The sequence below is a fragment of the Vanellus vanellus genome, assembly GCF_965231255.1.
Source record: "Vanellus vanellus genome assembly, chromosome: 5".
NCBI lineage: Eukaryota > Metazoa > Chordata > Aves > Charadriiformes > Charadriidae > Vanellus > Vanellus vanellus.
In genome coordinates, this window is record NC_138910.1 from 35,337,988 (window position 1) to 35,357,860 (window position 19,873).

The 19,873-nt window shown below is 41.1% G+C and overlaps 1 protein-coding gene across 1 annotated transcript in view; it reads right to left on the reverse strand.

Moving 5' to 3' along the window:
* Positions 1 to 9,412: 9,412 nt before the first annotated feature.
* The window catches only part of MYO1B (myosin IB), a gene marked incomplete at its 5' end in the record, with an annotated part of 100,237 nt that continues 89,776 nt past the window's right edge, over positions 9,413 to 19,873 (reverse strand). Inside the window, 4 exons of the mRNA XM_082484504.1 lie at positions 9,413 to 12,388; positions 15,016 to 15,143; positions 17,360 to 17,512; positions 19,025 to 19,157. Coding sequence (XP_082340630.1) covers positions 12,265 to 12,388; positions 15,016 to 15,143; positions 17,360 to 17,512; positions 19,025 to 19,157 — 538 coding nt within the window. The 3' untranslated portion in view covers positions 9,413 to 12,264. The remainder of the gene's footprint in view (positions 12,389 to 15,015; positions 15,144 to 17,359; positions 17,513 to 19,024; positions 19,158 to 19,873) is intronic.

Consider the following 19,873-nt stretch of genomic DNA (forward strand, 5'->3'; position numbering starts at 1 on the left):
CAGGGGACACCAACGAACCAGAAAACATTCTCATTCATTACAAGCAAAAAAACCAAAATAGTCATTATTGTCTCAAATATAATGATAATCCTTAGCTCCTCTTCATTAGCTTGTTAATAGGATACCTATTATGGAAGACCTAAAACACAGAGTCATGCACGTATGCACCCAGTCATTTATTATAACAATAGCTTCCTCTCTCTATATTTGATATATTTCTCCCCTGTCCAGAAAATGGCTCAAATTGCTCCATCCATGGCAAACCATAATTGATGAATAAATCTCGAGGAAAGCAATTTTGCTTTCTGTGCATTATACAGCCAATTATCTTTTCCAATACTGACAGCTGTGTTTATTTATTAGTGATGGATCCAGGGAATTGCTGGAGGAAGGACCCATGGGAGGGTTGGACCTACTAGCAGCCTTCAAATAAAGAGACATATTCTTATAAACAGGGGGAGAAATATCAAACCCAAGTCCTCACAAACCACAGGTCTTCGAACCAGTGTGTCAGAGTAGAAGGAAACTACTACTGGTGAAGGAAACACCTGCGGGGCAGAGGGGTGTCCCAGGCACAGGTGAGGACAGACCTTGCGAGTCTGAAGATGAAGATGGGGAACGATGCGCCTGGGGAAGCAGCGTGGCAGCGGGCAGGAGAGCAGCGGTGGCGCAGGTGGCTCCCTGGGGACAGGGTGCAGCCAGCCTGGGTAAGCAGGACAGCTGCTTGTGTACATCTTGAGCTGATGATGCAATCGTTTCTGATTCAGCAGCACGGTGCACTGTGAGGATGGGAGTGAGATGGGACTCGGGTTAGAAAAATATCCAGGACATTCCCTGAAGGAAATGCATGTAGCCTTTCCTGTAGCCACCACGTGTTTCATTTCATCTCCACAGCAGAAAAATCAACTTCAGTCTTCTAACATTCGTTAGACTCTATTTCAGGCAGCGCCTGGCAGGGAGACATTCATGGAGACAACTGCGCTGGTGGTTTTGGGACAGAGCATCAGTCTGTCAGCAGATTAAATCTATTACAAATTCTATTCTCAAGACATCATGCAGGATCTAAACTTCAGACCAGCAGCTCAGCACAAACTTTATTTCATTATGAAACGGGAACATTTTCATATTTCATCTATAATGCTTCTGAAACATTTGTGTTCTTCATTGCACTCTGCTCCATTTCTTTGGTTTTACTCTACCCCTAAATTTGCCACGTGCCTCAGATTTTTACATGGGCAAGGAACAGCTAAACCTCAGATGCTTCGCTAGCAAAAATCCACGGCCCCAAGGCCAGCAGGGAGGACACAAAAATGTGCATCAGCTGATGACCTACCTGACAGCAGGGGAGGAACAGAGGTTTTGGTAAGTGGGTTGGCATGCGTGTGGAATTTCCCATCAAGCAAAAAGCATCGGAGGAGACTTTGGTGTGTAGGACTGGGACTTTACCTACGTGCATACGTTAAAATGCTGACTACTTCAATCGTTAACTCTGCTCCAAGTTTAAATATCACTAGTTTCCAGAATGAATGGTCAGAGAAAACAAATCACTGTACTGAGTTATGGTTTAAATCATCACCCACTAAAAGGTCATCACGATACATTGCATAAGTTGAGCTCACGTTTCCAAGATCTTCCCCTGAATTTATTGGCAAGAAAATTTTAAGTACACATGGCTGCAGAGCTGCGATTCGTGCCACAACAGGACAGAATCTATAGCTAATTCCAGTATCAGAGAAATACAAAAAATAGCACACAGAAGGGTAGTTTTTGTAATGGGGACGTTTTTTCCAGTAGTAGACAGACTCAAGTCACTTGTATGTACTTAGCATCTGTCAAATGATAAGGGCTGTTGCCGGATAGCAAAGCACACATGATCTCACTCTGGGCACGCCAAACACTTCCACAGGTTGTCATTACCCACGGCTTTTATCATCTCTGCTACCAGATTTGCAACTCATTACTGCAGCATAAGCAGACCATAGCAAACCTTCTCAACACTAAAAACCCCACTTCCACTCAATAAACTATGAAGTTCTCCAGCGGTACTTGGCCTCACAGAACACCGCTACAGAGGAGAGTCCTGGAACACTTGTTGGCCTCAACCTTTCTGCCTCGGAGACAACACACATGCCACCAAAACCCTTGTGGGGTGGGTGGCCCCTGGTTGCCCGTGCACTGAGGAAGGAAGGTCAGTACCGCACCTTGCAGTGCCGCAAGCAGTGACATTGGAAAGAAATCAATGATGGTATAGTTTGGGCATGGTCAGTAGACGATTGCTGCTGTCAAGGATGGTCTATTGTGGTAAAGATCTCTTGGTGCTCTTGGTGCTAGCACTACATGCCTTGTGAGCTAGTCTTCCTCGCAGTTTAAAAAAGAAATACTCTACTAAGATAAACTCGCAACAACCAGTGACACTGGGGAACAAAATATGAGGTTCAAGCATGCAGGAGACCATTTTTCACATCGATGGTTAGTGGTCAGTTCAGCTGTTACTGGGGCTGGGGAGGGTGGAAACGTGGTTGCTTGGAGCTGGTAGTAGGAGGAAGGGTCATTAGAAAAAAGCCCAAAGACCCATGGAAGGTTGAAGAACACACACACACAGAAAGAGCACATTGTGTCCAAAGAAAGTTCAACAATTTTCCCAGCTTATTGGATTGTGGGAACTTCGCTTTTCCAGGGAATAACTATGCTATTTTTAGCATTTTTATTATACAATTTGTCACAAGCTGTCTCAGGAGACTATCAACAATCGGTTTTAAGCAGCATCTGACCACAAACACTTCTCCACATGTGATTTAGAACATCTGGAGCAAAGGAGTTGGCTTTCAAAGCATACCAGCACTCTGCTGCCTCCCCACATTTCTTCTTCTTCCTTCCATCTTCGCATCCACTGTCAGACTGTGTGTAGAAAGTGGGCTCGAGAAGGAAAGCTCAAAGGCCCTGACAATACGTCCACGGTCTATGTTTGCTGTAGGCACGTGAGGAGAGCAGACACTGCCTGCTTTGAAGAGGAGCACGGCCGGGGATTATTGGTGGCACATTCCCCGCATCGCCGAGCTGCAGTGATTTATACATCGCATCCCCTAAGGATGGGAGATGCGATTCTTGGCCTGGAGGCGAGCCAGAGTGAGGACGTGTGTCAAAGTGTGCATGTTGCATGTCACATCCCCAGACCTGAAAAGGAGGCACACGCTTTGCTCCACTCCTCCTGTAGGCACTAGCTCTGTGTTTGGTGCACGGATGTCTCCGGCAACCCGGGGAAACCTTTCTGCCAGAGAGCTCTGGCAGGTAAACCGTAGATTCACAAAACACTTCTTCGGCAAGGCTGAGGAGGGAATGGGAAGATATGAAAACGGAATCTGAGCAAATAGCAGAGGAAATGACATTATGATCCCATCTGGGAGCTCTGTAATGATCTGCTTGGTGTCTGCGCAGAAACCTGCATGAGAACGGAGAGAGGTTCAGGCCCCTGTGGAGCCGATGAGAATTTTATCAGCAGCCAGAGGGGAGTGAAGGTTTCACACAGTCATTAATTTTGTGTTCCTCTTTAATTTCTCTGAATGATCCACGTGGCTGTGGTGCAATCATAGTCGTCTGCATTTGCACCACCTTCTGCCTTGCATGTCTGGCTTCCCCACGTGGCTTCCAAAAGCTGTGCTCATTAGGACTTACGCTGTGCTGCTACCAGCACTCCCCAATCAAATCCCATAGAAATCCTGGTTTGTAACAATAAAGTCAGCGCCGGCGGAGAGAGAAATCTTGAACTGCGCTTTGAAAAGAGGCGGTGACGTGGCAGCAGGTTCTGTGTCTACTTCTCGGAGTCATAGAATCGCTTAGGTTGGAAAAGACGTTTAAGATCATCAAATCCAACCATTAACCTAGCACTGCCAAGTCCACCACTAAACCATGTCCCTAAGCACCACATCCATACATTTTTTAAATACTTCCAGGGATGGCGACTGGACCACTTCCCTGGGCAGCCTGTGCCAATGCTTGACAACCCTTTCAGAAGAGATTTTCCCTTATATTCAATCTAAACGTCCCCTGGTGCAACTTGAAGCCATTTCCTCTTCTCCCATCACTCGTCCGTCTCAAGTTAGAAAATCTGGGATTTTGGCACACAGTGTCTTTTAAGAGAACTCATCAAGTCCTTGAAGCCCATTGTGACCTCAGAAAGCACAACTGCCATCCCAGCGTGTGGTTTCGCATCACGCCTGAGCCGAAGTCACATCTCCCCGTGTCCTCTCCCTCCGTCCAGCCCCACGGGGCCCCGCAGAGACCTGCGTCTCCCCAGGGAGTCCCTGTCACAGGGAGACTTCTCTGCCCTTCTCGCACATGGCCCCGGCTCACCGCAGGGTCAGGGTGGCACGGCCAGAGCTGCGGGCAGGGGACACGGGCAGGAAGGACCGGACTACGCTGCTGCAATGGCAGAGAACACGCTGGTTCGGCTCATCCTGAAACACGAAAGTACAGCCTCAGTTTTACTTTTCCAGCCATTTTTAGGAAAGAAATAACTATAAACACAGATCTCATTTGTTGCTGGTAGGATCCATTTTGTTTCTTTTTTTTCAATACTGGGAACTTTTTTCAACTCCATTAGTGACAGTCTACTCAAAAAAAAAAAAAAAAAAAAAAAAAAAAAGGAAATTTGTCCCTCTGTATCAAATTACATTTTTTTCATGAGGAAAAAGACATATCCTTAAAGCCACAGTGACCTTTAAGTGACATTGCAAGTGCAACAATCCAAAAAAAGAAAAAAACCAAACAAGGGGCAAAGTGGCCAAATCCTTTATATAATGAGGAATTACATCCAGTGGGCGCAGAGAAGAGCTTTCCAACCACTACGGTGAGAGCAACGCTTCCTCCGTGCTGCCCTGCCACATCCCAGCAAACGTGTTTCCCACCAATGAAGGTTGTCATCGGTATTGCACGGAGCAGCTACAAATTCTGAAAGCCTCATTTGGTCTGCCATTTTGACCAATATTCTGGTTTTTGAGCCCAGGTCTTCAAGACTTAAGCATCACAGCAGCTAACCCCTGTGGCAGGTGGCTGGGGTTCATCAGTCAGTAACGAACCCCTGATGCCTTGCAGCTCAAGTGCCCTCTCCAGATGCCTCTTACCCATACCCTGCTTTTGATTTGGCTTCTGATTTGGTCTCCCTTCAGAAAAGATTTCCTGCTCCCCCTTACATACCACCAGTTTCTAGAGGTACCTCATGAGCATGACAGAGCCCTAGCAGAGATGGGCAGAGAGGTCTTGGGCAAAAGGGGGCTGTAGGGCACACTGGGGTAATGTGAGAGAAGGGAACACCTGGCAGCGCAAAAATGAGTGCAAGGAGAAAGCCACACCAAGGGAAGCCTCTAAATAACACCACGGACCAGGATTAGCACAGTAACACAAAAATAGATCAAATCTGCAACAGGCTTTGCTCCACCCTGGCTGGAAGAAGACACAGGTCCCCCCCATGGCATCCCAGGGCCTGGCAGCTGGAGAAGACGCTCTGCTCAATTTGGAAAGGGTTTCCTCACCCGCTTTGTACAGAAGAGCCCGAAGATGGGACCAAAGCTTGAAGCATGGATCTGGCTCACACTCCCCCTTCCTTTTCCAGTTTGTTCTTTTTTTTTTTTTTTTTTTTTTTTTTCATTTGTTCGTTTTACCCTGAGAAATCCTACCTCTGCCTCAACAGAAGGGAGAGAACCACCCAGGTAGGATCAAAACCCACATCCCAGAACCCTGCGGTGCTCAAGAGTCAAGCACGTGTGGGACATCCTGTCAATACAGCATCCTGTCAATACAGCAATGCTTTCTAAATATAGCTTTCAAATAAAGGGTGGTCGGGGAGAACATCTCTGTGCCAGGAATGTGCTGACTGTGAGCTGGAAACAATCATACCTTCATGTTGCAATGAGTTTGCTTTTGGTTTAAAACGAATGCCTTTTTCCTCTATCAGAAATAGCTGAAATTTGTTATTCTTTACCTTTTGCATTATCCCCAGAACAACTGATGAAAACTCATCTCAAGGCCACAATCCCTATATAATAGTAATAAGTTTGGGATGCAATCAACATTCAGGACCTTCCAGTGCAAGCTCATCCACAACTTTTGGACTTTATTATTAAAAATTAAATGTTAATCAATAGCTTATGGTGAATTTGATCAGACAGCATTGCTTTGAACACCTCCAACTGGAGTCTTCATGGTTAAACTTATGCCAAGGTCCCTTCCCATAGCTATAGCAGCATACAGGCAAGTAAAAGCACACATAAGGGTATTCACCGCTATTTAATGCTCCTTTGCATCTGAATAGAAATGAATTCACTTCTTCTGGCACCACGGTTAGAAACTACCTATTTCATATTCTGATGGATTCCTTTTTTCAGGCTACAAGAAGCATGTACAACAAACTTGAAGGCTGCGTGCAGTGACTCAAGCCAGCAGGGACTTCATCACAACATCACTTCGAGTGGATTTCTCTTCTAACAGGAAGAGACAGTGTGCAGCAACAGCAGCTTTTCATGTTTCAGGCTTCAGTTTTGCTGTTTGTTAGAATTTTGGTAGACACTTGTGATTCTGATACAGCTAGCAAGTTAACTTGAAAGGCAACGCAAAGCATCTTTCATTAAAAACAGCTCTTGGTTAGAATAGAAATAAAACATTTCCAGTATGTTCAGCTGAAACCGAGGTGCTAAGATGCAGCAGTAGGTAATAGAAGAAAATAACCTAAAAGAATACATTGCTGCTTTATGCTGGAGACATATGCCTTCCTTTATCACTGCAGTCAGGACACCAGAGGCAGGAGGGAATGGGGGCAGGAGGAAATCAGAACGTGATGAGAGCCGAAACGGGAAATAGCACCCGGCATCTCTGAGACCACCCAGCATCACGATGGTGGCGGGGAAAGGAGTTGTAACATCCAGAAGGGACATTGCCAGGCCAATAAAAATCACCATGCATGGTGGCAAAAAGCCTCTCCTCCCGCTTGCAGAAGAACAGCCTAAAAGGCACTGGATGTTTCAGAGGGTGAAGGTGAGACTGGGCAGTAAAGTCCCAGGGGCCTGGGCAAGGACTCCTACAGGAGGACTCCCTGCAGATCCCCAGTGCTTTGCAAAGTTTCCGGGGAAGAAGATTCTGTAGCCAGAGGAATATTTAGTTTTTATCTTTTCTCTAATAATTGAAGACCATGAATAGTGGAATGTTACACAGCCAAGAGATCCTTACCTTGGGTTAAGTGCAGGACACAGCCGTGGAAGTCAGTTGAATTATTAAGAGAAGATACTCGGATTCTTCACATTTTCTTTTCATTCATGAAAAAGACTTTTATGCTTCATACTTCAAAATTTTGCCTAGCCAGTTCACAGGCAGGTGTCAATGTCTTAAAAGTTTAGGATGAAGGAGAGAGGGAATGTGTTTCTAAAAATCTTTTAGGACACTCTATCATCAATTGATTGTAATCAAAGCGAACTGCAATGCCCTCCGTCTTTCCAAACTTTCATTTTAAATTAAAGCCTGAACACCCCCACTCATTCATATGCGCAAGGGGACAAGAGCAGAACTGGTTCTAGCTGATAACCCGTTGGGATTAAGTTTGATATTCCTCTTACAGCTGCAATCCTTTAAATAGCTGTAGCTTACTGTAGATGAATACAGCCAGGCATGAATTAGTGATGTGTTTCCTTAAAAACAACAAAATCGTAGGAGGACCTTTTTCCTCTTTGCATTCCAGTTACTTTTTTGAGACTGGCCAAACCAAATCAGCACCAATTTATGTAAATACATTTTTCTACAAGAATGAACAGCAACTGTAAATTCGCCACAATCCTCCATCCTCTACATACTACACGTCAAAAGCGCAGAAGAGCAGAGCGATGGAGTGCTGCTGCATGAGCGAGTGCTGCTGGCGGTGTTATCCTGGAAGACGGAACGTGGCTGTTCCGTGCAGTGTATATATAGCGTGTGCTTAAAGCAGTGACCGCTCGTACATACGATGTTTCAGCAGAAGCAAGTGCTGCTCTGCCAATGAACTCTGACAATGGAGTCTTTTTGTTTTTTTTTTTTTCATACACTAAACCTCCCTGTACCTACATCTCTAGGAGGAAACACTCCAGTTAGTCGTAAAATGGAAAGTCTCACTGTAACTGGGATTGACATGCGAAGGCTGTTCTCTTTGAGGGAGGATGCCACTGCCTGAATTAAGTCTCCTGAAACTACTTAACAGATCACACAATTTCAGACAGACAGGTCTGTAAAGCAAATTAGCAAATACTGTGCTGGAATGGCTACAAGATCGTGCTATGTGCCAACAACCTTTAGTTAATGTTTAATTGGAAGGTCACGGGACAGTGCCATAACATGCAATTATTTTAAACTGCATGATTAAAAGCAGTATCCAGAGAATTTTAATCACTCTGAGGGTTTTTACAAATATTGGTAAAGAATTGTCCCCCCAGCTCACAGTCAAATGTCTGTGTAAGCTACAAAATACTCCAGTAAGGATGGAAGCTAGCTAGGAGAAAAGCCAGAACTCATCTGTTTGTGATGCTAGAGATTACTTAAAATGCTCACTTATCTGTATTGTTATAAGTTGGCAGCACCCCTGTAAAACACATCCAGTTCTGTCTTTGAAATACATTTTTGTTTGGAAGTTCTAATGTCTGAAGAAGGGTAGACATGTGCATCTCCCTCCTGCCCATTGCCATCACACTACATTGCAATCTCTTCAAATAACCATGACCATTTCCTGTGGAATATGGGAATTATGTTGTTCTTCAAAATTAAGGATCTAAAAGCTTAAGAATTAACAGTGAAATTTACACCAACGGGGGAAAATGACCTCATTTCATATCAAAATTCTGAATTAATTCTTCAATCGTTTTAGAAAAAAGGCCCGATTTTGGCAACAAAAACAAATCAGGATTAAAACTGAAGATGCTTTTTCTGATTTTACGTTTTAGGTTTTTCTTCTGTAATTTGTACAATGAACAAAAATATACATCAATCAGGATAAAATGGTTAAGGATAAAAAGAGAGAAAAAGATCACAAAACAAAATGTGGAATTTGATAGGTTTGGGGCTCAAAGCCATTTTTTTAAAATCAGCTTAGTCTGGCTATTAATACTGTTCTTAGGGAATTGGTCCAAATCCTAATGTTAGGAAATACAAGTTTGCAGAATTTTCAGAGAAAACTATGGTAAGGAAACGACTTGCACTGAAGAATTGCACTGAAAAAGGTTACTGTGAATTACTGAGGAAGACATGCTACCTCTTAAGGAATCAAGTCCAAAATAAAAAATTCTTCTCTCTCCAAGTCACACACCAGTGTTGTGTATATTTAACCTAAAATCCCATCACCTGCACTTTTTAGATTTGATGGCAGTAAGGAAGATACAGATATAGAGAAAGTATAGGACTAGGAACAGAATTTTATTTGGTTCTGGAAAGTATCATGCAACAAATCTCATTTTTTTTTTAATGATCCTTGCCCAGCTTTCAGATGACAAATTCAAATTTACAAGTAAAAGGATGCATTCGGTTAGCACCATAGCAGGAATAGTCTTCTCTTTGTAATTCCATTTGATAGAAGGTTATAAAAGAAAACAGAGGAAAAGAGAAAAAAATAGCTGAACTTGCATTTTTATTTTCAACATCCCAGATACTTAAATCTAAACATCAAGACACCACAACTCATCTAGCATATCTAAATAATTCATGTTCAGCAAAACTTCCTCTGTACATCAAGAAATATTTAAGCGTCAAATGGTAACTATCACAGAGTACCACCTAATATGCAAGATAAAAATTGTAAAGGTCCAGAAAAAGAAATGAAATGCCAGAAACCAAAGTGCCCCTCTTCCAGTCTTTTGGAGGTACAGCTATCATGACTTATTGCAAAGATTAAAACAAAAAATAAAAGGGATGTGTACTGGTTCTGCCTGGGATGGATCAAAGATCCTCATATTATCCTGTAATACCCTAATTTCATGGGCCAAATATCCAGATGCACTTAATCTAAACTCTCCCATTTCCTACCTGCAAGCAACTACAGGATTACACCAGACTTCAAATGTTTGTTTTCCTTACTTTTGTATTAATTTTAAAAATGTGCCCTTGTGGTTCTTACTGTAAGGCTTTCAAGATACTGAACAGTTTTACAAACCCTCCAATGTTTAGCAAGCAGCAATTCTAATACAGGATTTAGGAGTTTTAAATACCATATTATTACGTGATGTTTTCTTAAGGCAATGGAATAATTCCTTTGAAGTATCCCAATTTTGCATTACAAATCGATACCAAGATTTCCTTTGTAAGCATCTATAATTACAATACATGTAAAATATTTAGATTTTACTAAACTTAACCCAACTCAATTACTAAAAGAAGGGTTCAAACAAAGATCATAAGGAAGAGGCAACTTTTGGTGATAGTTTGGAAAATACATCTTTTGATTACTCCCACCTTTCAAGGTCATGTGCATGGACTTTTAACAGCAACATTAAGCAACAATGGTTCTGCATCCAAATCATGGCAAAATCACTTACTTTAATCCCAAAGCAAAATGCGGTATAACCCAAACCAGCTGTTTTTTTTTTCAGACCGGTAAGAGGCCACCATTAGCACTAGAACATCTATTGCAGTAAATGCAGTTGTAACACGGAGAGCCAACATTAATGTTGAACTACTCAGAGGAGCCTTCGCACCCATGATCGCTATATCACTTTACCACCAGGAGAGTAACGAGACTCTGAACTTTTCTTTATCTTTCCTTTATTTATGCTTGGACTTCCAGCACTGCACATCAGATACCCAGGGTCTTAATCTGTCCTATATCAGACTGCAAAACCACAAAGCTTTCTCAACTGTCCTCGCATGAACAAATCAAACAGTCACATCCAACAAGCCCTTCACTTGAGTAGTTACTTCTGCCTAAAAACGCATCTCTCCTCTTCAGGATTTCAACTAATACTTCTGGCTTATAAAAAGATTAAGTGCAATCAGTTATACTGAAAGTTTATAATGCAGTTCTTGATTGTATTTTCTGTGCACACATTTACATCAGGCACACAAGTTATATAAAATAGTTTGGAGTACAAAAATATGGTTATAACATAGGAGTATCAAATAGCACAGAATTAGAACAGTTTTATTACCATAATACCAATTTATATACAGACCTCCAAATTAAGGATTTTTTTTAATTCTAAGTATTCTTCCCAAATTGACAACTGTAGTGTACACTCTAAAAAACTGCAAATTAACAACACAAATCTATTTTAACCCCTATATTGTCTATGCAGGCTGCACCAATCCTCTCTTGCACACAAAAATGTATCATAAATAATTTTTCACAAAATGTCATGTATGTTTTATTGCACATTGTACATGCCAATATCTAAAAGAAAGGCTCAAACCTTTCGTTCGATAACTAACTGTTTAAATATCTAGCGTTTACTTGTGTTATGAATACTATTGCATTTTTCAGGCTCTAATCTTAACTGATAATTTAAAAGAAAAAAAGACGACCAGAAAATATGCCTTGAACTGTGTAGCTTTTGTGAAAGAAACGAGTTTTTTTCAATTTTACTGATTTCTACTGTATAAAGTCATTAAAAACACCTGACCTAATTAAAAAACCTGTTTCATAATTTCTGCATTTTTCACTATAAAATTATGCATATAGCTGCTTGTATAATCATATATTCCTTCCGTTTTGCAGAATTAGATGTTCCTGTGCTGTATTGACTAAAAGATCGAGTTATATAGGTCCTAGTGTTAACTGTAGGAGTTAGTGTGTCAGTCTCTGTTCTGCCGGTCTCCCCAGTGGTGGCGAGCAAGGAGCCCGTCAGAACACCAGAACAGGTCAGTATGAAAAGACACTGGGCACAAGTGGTCACCAGGCATCAAGGCCATGTATAGTTCCTGTTAAGCGGATCTCTAGACTACGGAATATGAGTAATTTATCATTAATATGTGGGTTTACGGTATGCTGCACTAAAATAGGACCGCTAAAAAAAGAGAATGATTCGTGTATGACAGATACGTGCCAGCTGGTAAAAATGCCTCACTGGGTAAAAATCTGCATTTTGAGGGTTAAAATTCTGGCATGAACAAAAAGATTAAAAAGTTGATTGATCAAACGTTTTGCCAAGGGTTTCTAAAGCTATTAGCCATCAACAGCTCCAGAACGGGATAAAAGTAGCAAAACCAAACAACTAAAATTGCACCATTACAAAGAAACAAGTCCGTGAAAGGTAGAGTCACCAGCTGCAGTTAAGGGACAGCCACTTCAAGAAGCCGATTGTTTTTTCGCTTGCAAGTTGGGATGTTGCCGTTTTTCTGGCTGCCTTGTATGAACTTCACGCACACTTTGTCTTGTCTGAACTGGACCAGAAACCTAGGAGAGGGAATAAGATACATTTTAGTTAAAGGTAGAAAAAAAAAAACAAGAGGACCAAAAGTCCTTGCCTGTTGGTTCTCAGCATCGCTCCTAAAGATGTCACTTTCAGGGCTGTATTAATAATAAGAATTGGATGATTAAAAAAAGCAATAGGTTACGGTATGGTTTGAGTCTCCTTCAGATAGTATCTCTTAATTATTGCCTTTTGCCTGTAACTGTGGACCTTTTACAATGGTTAGTTTGTTATTCCTTTAGCAAGAAGGCAGTTTAAAACAGAATTTCTAATATACCAGAAATGCAGCAAAGACTATTTCCAACTGCTTCACCATCATCCTAAGGGACTTTTCTGTTTTCATGGAAGGAAGCTAAATATTTCTACAGCAACATCGGGAGTGCTCTTCTGGTTTACGCTTAATTTAGTATATCTGGTATTTTAGCAGTTCTCATATTTCTAATCCTTAGTTAGCCTTTACACCCCACTGCTCAGCAATTGGGAAAATTTGCTTCCTTCCCAGCGATCTCCAAATTCAGGTATTTCCTACAGTCCAGGATAAATTAATCTGGATTTGACTCTTCACTTTTTACTGGACAAGAAGTTTCATTGAATGTAGAGAACTGCTTTAAAAAAAACAAACAACCCAAACCCAACAGGCTCTTGTGGTGCCTCAAACTTCTCACTGATCCGGATAGCAAGATTAAAAGCAATAAACAGGGCAGCGCTGCCTTTTGGCTCACATGCAGTGGTTGCTGACCTAAAACGTCCTTTGTAATACAGATTTTCCCTTTTAGCATCCTTAAAAAGTCCTCCAGCAGAGGCCAAAAACTTCAAAGAATTTGTTCTCCAGCCGGAAACCACAAATCAAGCTGACGGCAGAGCTCAGGGGAGGAAGTGGCCTCTCCTGCGCTGAGCTGCCCTTTGGTCCCGCTTTCCTGCTGCAGCGCCCAGACGCTCAAAGATTAACTTGTTCGGCGCTCCCAGCCATGCAAGCATCCGGAAAACACAAGTCTTACAGCCATCGTCCCTCATCACCAGGGCTGTGGTTTCCTAGACCCACTGTTCCAGTAATTTATATATATAAACGGTATGTCTTTTACTAGACATACCCCTGGATCAACAGCATTTTTACTTATATAAGCTCTCTTCCCAAAAAGTAGTGTACAGCAGCCAAAGTAAGGCCATGTTTTCTCCTCACTTCCCAGTTGTGCCTGTATCTAAACTCTAGCAGGGAGAGGAGAGTACTGCTTCACCATCAACTGAGATGGAACTGCTAAAAAAGAAGCAAACAACTTAAAATCATTTAGTCTGGATAAACTCAATGGCAAGACACACTTGAATGGTTTTAATCCGCAAGACAAGAAACAAAACCACATCCCAAAATGCAAGACTCCCAGAAAGCAGACTGTTTTCCAGACCTAAGGCGGGCAGGCAGTCCAGACTAGTGCAATGCATGTTTAAATTCTGTTTTAGTAGTTTATTCCTTTGTAGCCATCATTAAAGTAGAATCTTACTGGGGATAGCCACATTTTTTTGGAGGCTGAAAACGCACACCCTTGAGCACATTAAATCACATCTGGTAACAGAACAAATGAAAATGGCAGATGTCATTTTCAAGGAAAGAATGGAATTAAGCTTTTACATAAGCTCTCAAATCTGAACAGATACAAACTGTACTCGCCATCATGACTCTAGAATACAAGTAGTGCTGTGCAGCCAGGCAAAAGGTTCAGTTTTTGCCTACTGAAATTTTATTTCACTATTGTTAAAGTGTTCCAAATTTTCTTCTTTATTCAGAATGAATAAACCCACCAAATCAACTCTACTTCACACAACAAACTGGGCGCATAGCAATGGTGGACTAAGTGAGGGACTCTTACTCAGCAGGCTTTAGGAGTTCACACACACACACACACATTTGTATTCTGTGGCTATAAACACTGCAAGTACAGTCCTTACTTAAGGCCAAAGTATGAAACTGCACCAAGTAGAAAGAAATACTAATTTGAGCTGCAAGCTTTTTATCAAACAAAGCTTTTTAACAACCAAAAATCCCAGAACAACAACAGATGCTTCAAACACCATCAGCAGAAATTTTAAATACATTTTTCACCTTCACAAAAAAGAAGGTAGAGCTTTATATACCTACATTACAAGCACCATCATTACATGTGCGTTTGGGGAAGAGCTTTTCATTCTGTTTTGGTTGTTTTCACTAAACTTGGCACCTGGTGTCCACTCTGACTAACCGATAAACATCTCAGGAATATGTGAACTTTTCAGTCACACAAAAAATGATACTCTCAAATGTAGTGTCTCTTAATTATTTCTACAGTAGCAATTCTGCTTCATAGCCCTATTTAAAAGTACTTTAAGAAAAGCACATTTTCTCTAATGACTTTCAAGGAAATAAGAGCAAAAATGAATACTAGGAATGAGTACACATTGAAAATTGGATCCTTTTTTACAAGTATTCTGTCAAGAGAAAAGAAGTATTATTTATACATCATATACCTAATATATTAGATATATATCTCATATATATATAATGTTTTTCTAACATTAGATACTTGACTTTTTAGCATGTTGCATTGAAGGAAATGCACTTTTAAGCAAACAAGAAACATACTCATCAGATATCTCAATGTTGAGCTTCTGTTTGGTTTGGCTGAGAGTAGTGCGGTAAAGTTTAGTGGCCATTTCAATAAGGTGATCACTGCTGAGCAGGAAGTCTCCTTTACCAGCTGCTCCTGAACCCTGCAACAGAAAGGAAAGTAGTGAGGACTACCAAAACCTAGAATATGAAAAATATTACATGCCAGCCAAGCAGGAGGTTTTACAAGGAGTCTTCTCTTCCCAGTGCAATGAAACAACCACCTTTTGTCTTGTTCATTAAATAGGGATGCAGTGCAGTGTATAGGATCAAAATTGGTGACAGTCAATAGGTGATTGGTGACAGCTAACATGGCTTCACTAAGAGCAAATCGTGCCTGGCAAATTTGGTGGCCTTCTACGACAGAGTTACAGCGTTGGTGGATAAGGGGAGATAAACAGATGTCATCTACTCGGACTTGTGCAAAGCATTTGACACCGTTCTGCACAACATCCTGGTCTCTAAATTAGAGAGACACAGATTTGACCAATGGACCACTCAGTGGATAAGGAACTGGCTGGACAATCGCACTCAAAGAGCTGTGGTCAACAGCTCCGTGTCCAATTGGCAAGCAGTGACAAGTGGTGTTCCTCAGGGGTCGCTACTGGGACCAGTGCTGTTTAACATCTTTGTTCATGACATGGATGTTGGGATAAAGCATACCCTCGGCAAGTTGGCTGATGACACCAGGCTGTGTGGAGCAGTTGACATGCTGGAGAGAAGGGATGCTATCCAGAGGGACCTGCACAGGCTTGAGAGGTGGGCCCATGCAAACCTCACAAAGTTCAACAAGGCCAAGCGCAAGGCCCTGCATGTGGGCCAAGGCAACCACATGCACAAAAAAAGGCTGGGCAGAGAATGGATTGAGAGCAGCCCAGAGAAAAAGGACTTGGGGGTGTTGGTTGACGAGAAACTCAACATGAACCAGCAATGTGCACTCGCAGCCCAGAAAGCCAACCACGTCCTAGGCTGCATCAAAAGAAGCATGGCCAGCAGGTCAAGGGAGGCGATTCTGCCCCTTTGCTCCAATCTGGTGAGACTCCACCTGGAGTACTGCATCCAGGTCTGCAGCCCTCAACATAAGAAGGACATGGACCTTTTGGAGTTGGTCCAGAGGAGTGCCACAAAGATGATCAGAGGGATGGACCACCTCTCCTATGAAGGCAGGCTGAGAGAATTGGGGTTGTTCAGCCTGCAGAAGAGAAGACTCTGGGGAGACCTTATAGCGGCCTTCCGGTACCTGAATGGCACCTACAAGAAGGCTCAAGAGGGACTTTTTACAAGGGCACGTAGTGATAGGGGGAGGCAGAATGGCTTCAAACTGGAAGAGGGTAGATTTAGATTAGATATTAGGAAAAAAAAATTCACTATGAGGGTTGTGAGGCACTGGAACAGGTTGCCCAGAGAAGTTGCGGAGACCCCATCCCTGGAAGTGTTCAAGGCCAGGTCAGGTGAAGCTTTGAGCATCCTGGTTTAGTGGAAGGTGTCACTGCCTATGGCAGGGGGGTTGGAACTAGATGATCTTTAAGGTCCCTTCTGACCTAAACCATTCTATGAAAATGCAATTCACTCTCAAATAAACCACAAACCTGTTGAGAAAGTTAAAAACGCCTTCTGACTCTAAAGGAGGGTCACCTTTGTTTGTCCTATGAAACTGTAGTGTTTCTGTATCCCTCTTCTGGCTACACCACAGCAAGCTCACGATGTTTTCAGAAAGGAACAGAAACAAATTACCACCACTGGTATTAGGATGCAGGTGGTCAGTATGAAAAGACACTATATATGACATTTTCCAAATCCATTTAAGCTAGAATACAAATGCCAGCTTAATGATTTTAGCAGAGCAATGCTGACAGTGCAGTGAAGCAAATACAGCACTGAACTAAGTTCTTTAGAACCGAGTAACCAAATTAGCTGTGCCATTACATAGATTTCTTGGCATCCCACAAAAAAAAGAGAAATATTCTGCCAGTGTGTCAGGAAGAATCATCTGAGCAGCTAAAAAGGAAAACACTGCCACAAGGTATCTGAACCAGATTAAAGGCCCATATTACAAATGGAAAACTCCAATCCTGAAGAGGCTACAGTGAAATACAAAGTCTGATTTTTACCAGTAAATGATCATTCACAATGTAATAACTGTTCACATTTGGCTTCAGTAGTTTTAAATCAAAGTTTTTGCAGATATGGCAAAATTAAATAAACTTCTAAATCTACAGGCTAACCATTACGATTTAATGCTACAAGATAATAAATAAACAATTTTTATTTCACTGCGTGTAAAACAGTCATATTACTGTATTATAAAATTGTAACCAACCTCCTTGAGGTGCACTGCAAAGAAGCCATCATTTTGGGAGCTCATGGATACTTTGGTAACATCTCCCAGTGGAACCTCTGACTTTATATTCCCAGATTTTTGATCCGCAAGAAGAACGTTATTTTTGGTTAATAAGAAAATCCTGGATGTAGCCTGTGAAAATACAAAAATGCAAACCATTATCTACACAAAGAGAGAACCGGTTTTTATTGAGCATTTACTAAGACTATAAGCAGTTCATAGAGTTAATAAGCCTGGCCCACATTAGCAAACGAACATTTGATGTTCAGTAAAAGCTGCAGATCAGTTAAAATCAGGTCAAATTCATTTATGTGTCTAATTATAGATTGAGAAGCTTAGCTCATTTTGGCACATATGCTTAGATATAAACAGTTCCTTTAATTACCAGCTTACAGTTATAAAATTCAGAAACTGAAACTCAAAACTATGTAAATGAGGATAACCTCATTTCTCATCCTTTGTCAATCCTCAGGAAAACCAATGTACCTTTTCAGTGATAGCTAATTCAGGACTACGGTTCACTATTTACTGTTATTCACCAAAACTGTGTTGCAGAACAACATAAATCACGTAGGCATTTTCAGTATTATGTCCTCCTCCCTTTCCAAATGACAAATACTTTTAAAGCATTAATGTGCGTTCTTAAATTCATCTTAGAAAATAAGAAGAAAGAGAAATGAGAACTTAATCTATATACAGCTTTTTCTCCTGTAAAATTTTAAAGAATAAAGTCTTTACTATTATAATTAAGAAGTAGCTGTCTTAAGCACATAGAACCGTAGCTCATTATTCATATGTTGTTTTTTTTATCTTGAGAGCTGTAGCCTATGCAAGTACAGGAAAGATATTGTCTTCATTTAATTAGTTTCTCGTAAACCAGAAAATTAACTTGGCATCAACAACATGCAACCTAATTTCACTCCTACAAATGCATAAATGACATCTACATCTGAGAAGCTGAGATCTACTACTTCTAATATTTAGAGAGATATGGTGAAAACAATTACATTTACGAAGGCAGGATAATACTTTCTGTTTTAATAAGTATAATTTAAATGCAAAACAAGTTCTGTCTTGGCAGATTAAAAAAGTACCCAGTATATTTAACAGCTTCATTCAAACGATACTACAAACTTGTCTCTTCATTCGAAAAAGCTTTTGATATCAATGAGAAGACAAGCAAAGATAGCAGAGTATGCCACTAACAATTTTAAAACATAATAAAATGTGATAATCAGGAGCTTGAATCACAATGTGAACCTTGAAATACTTGAACAAGAACAATATTCTCCAAGTATTTGTTTTCTTCAATTGGCAAATAGAAGATCTAAGTTTGGTACGGAGACTACATTTAGTAGTGAATCAATACAGCCTGTTACCAGTTGATGAGATGCCATGTTTGTTATAAAAAGTCACTGAAAACTACAAACCCAAACAAGATTTTAATAGTCTTTATATAAATTTAAATTGGGTGCTTAAAATCACCAGTTTACATAAATCCATCATTTTCAGTCTTGACCTTAAAAAGAAAAAAGGCACTTTTTTAAATCCTCAGACTTAGCTGACAGAGACGAAGTCTCCCTCTCAGTTTATTTATAACAAAAATGATCTACCCTTCTGGATAAACCAATGGCATTTTATTACCTTCCCATTAGCTCTATTGATCTTATTCACAACTTCCGCAATAATGATCTTTTCATCCACAGCATCTTTAAGTTTTTTGTACTTGGGGTTCTTGCTGATTTCCAAGTAAGCCCCTTGGAACGGCTGCCCAACACTGCCCAACAAAAAGACAAGAGAAACATGAGTTAAATATGAATTTCAGGGAAGAAGTAAACCTTCCAAAGCCATGACGTTCTGCTTCAGGCTTTGGGGAGCCAGGAGATGCACCAAATACCATTTTCAATGCCCTATACTGCCAGAAGCTTCCTTAAGCTTTGATACACTGTCCGCCAGGGAGAGTCATGCAGTGTAATTGTCCTCCATCCTCTCAGAAGCTGAAAATTGCAGCCCCCTGAGCTCTGCCCTGAGCCTCTTCAGGTCAGTACCACCAGTCATTCGGTGTGGTGGCATTGGCATCAATCTGTGCCATGCAGGCATACTACATCAGCTGAAAATACCTTGGGAATTGCTACAGAGTAGTGTGGATATATCTCCCAGCACATTATCCAAAGGGAAAGAAGAAAGGAAGAGGAGGGGTAAGAAACAGTATGTGTATTAGACACAGAACTTTGTACACAATAACACACATTAACAGCGATGGTGAATAAAGAAATTTATCACCAAAGACAGTAATAGGATATTTTTTTCCTTGCTCTGAAAACATTTTCCAATTAAATGGGCCAAATTGCTATAGGTATCAGATGTAAGTACATCCTTGCATATGCAATGAATTTTGATTTAAAATCACCCAATAACAGTCTCTGTGAAAACAGAGGAGATAAAACTTCAGTAGGACCAACACCTCTGCTCTTCAACAATATTTCAGACTGA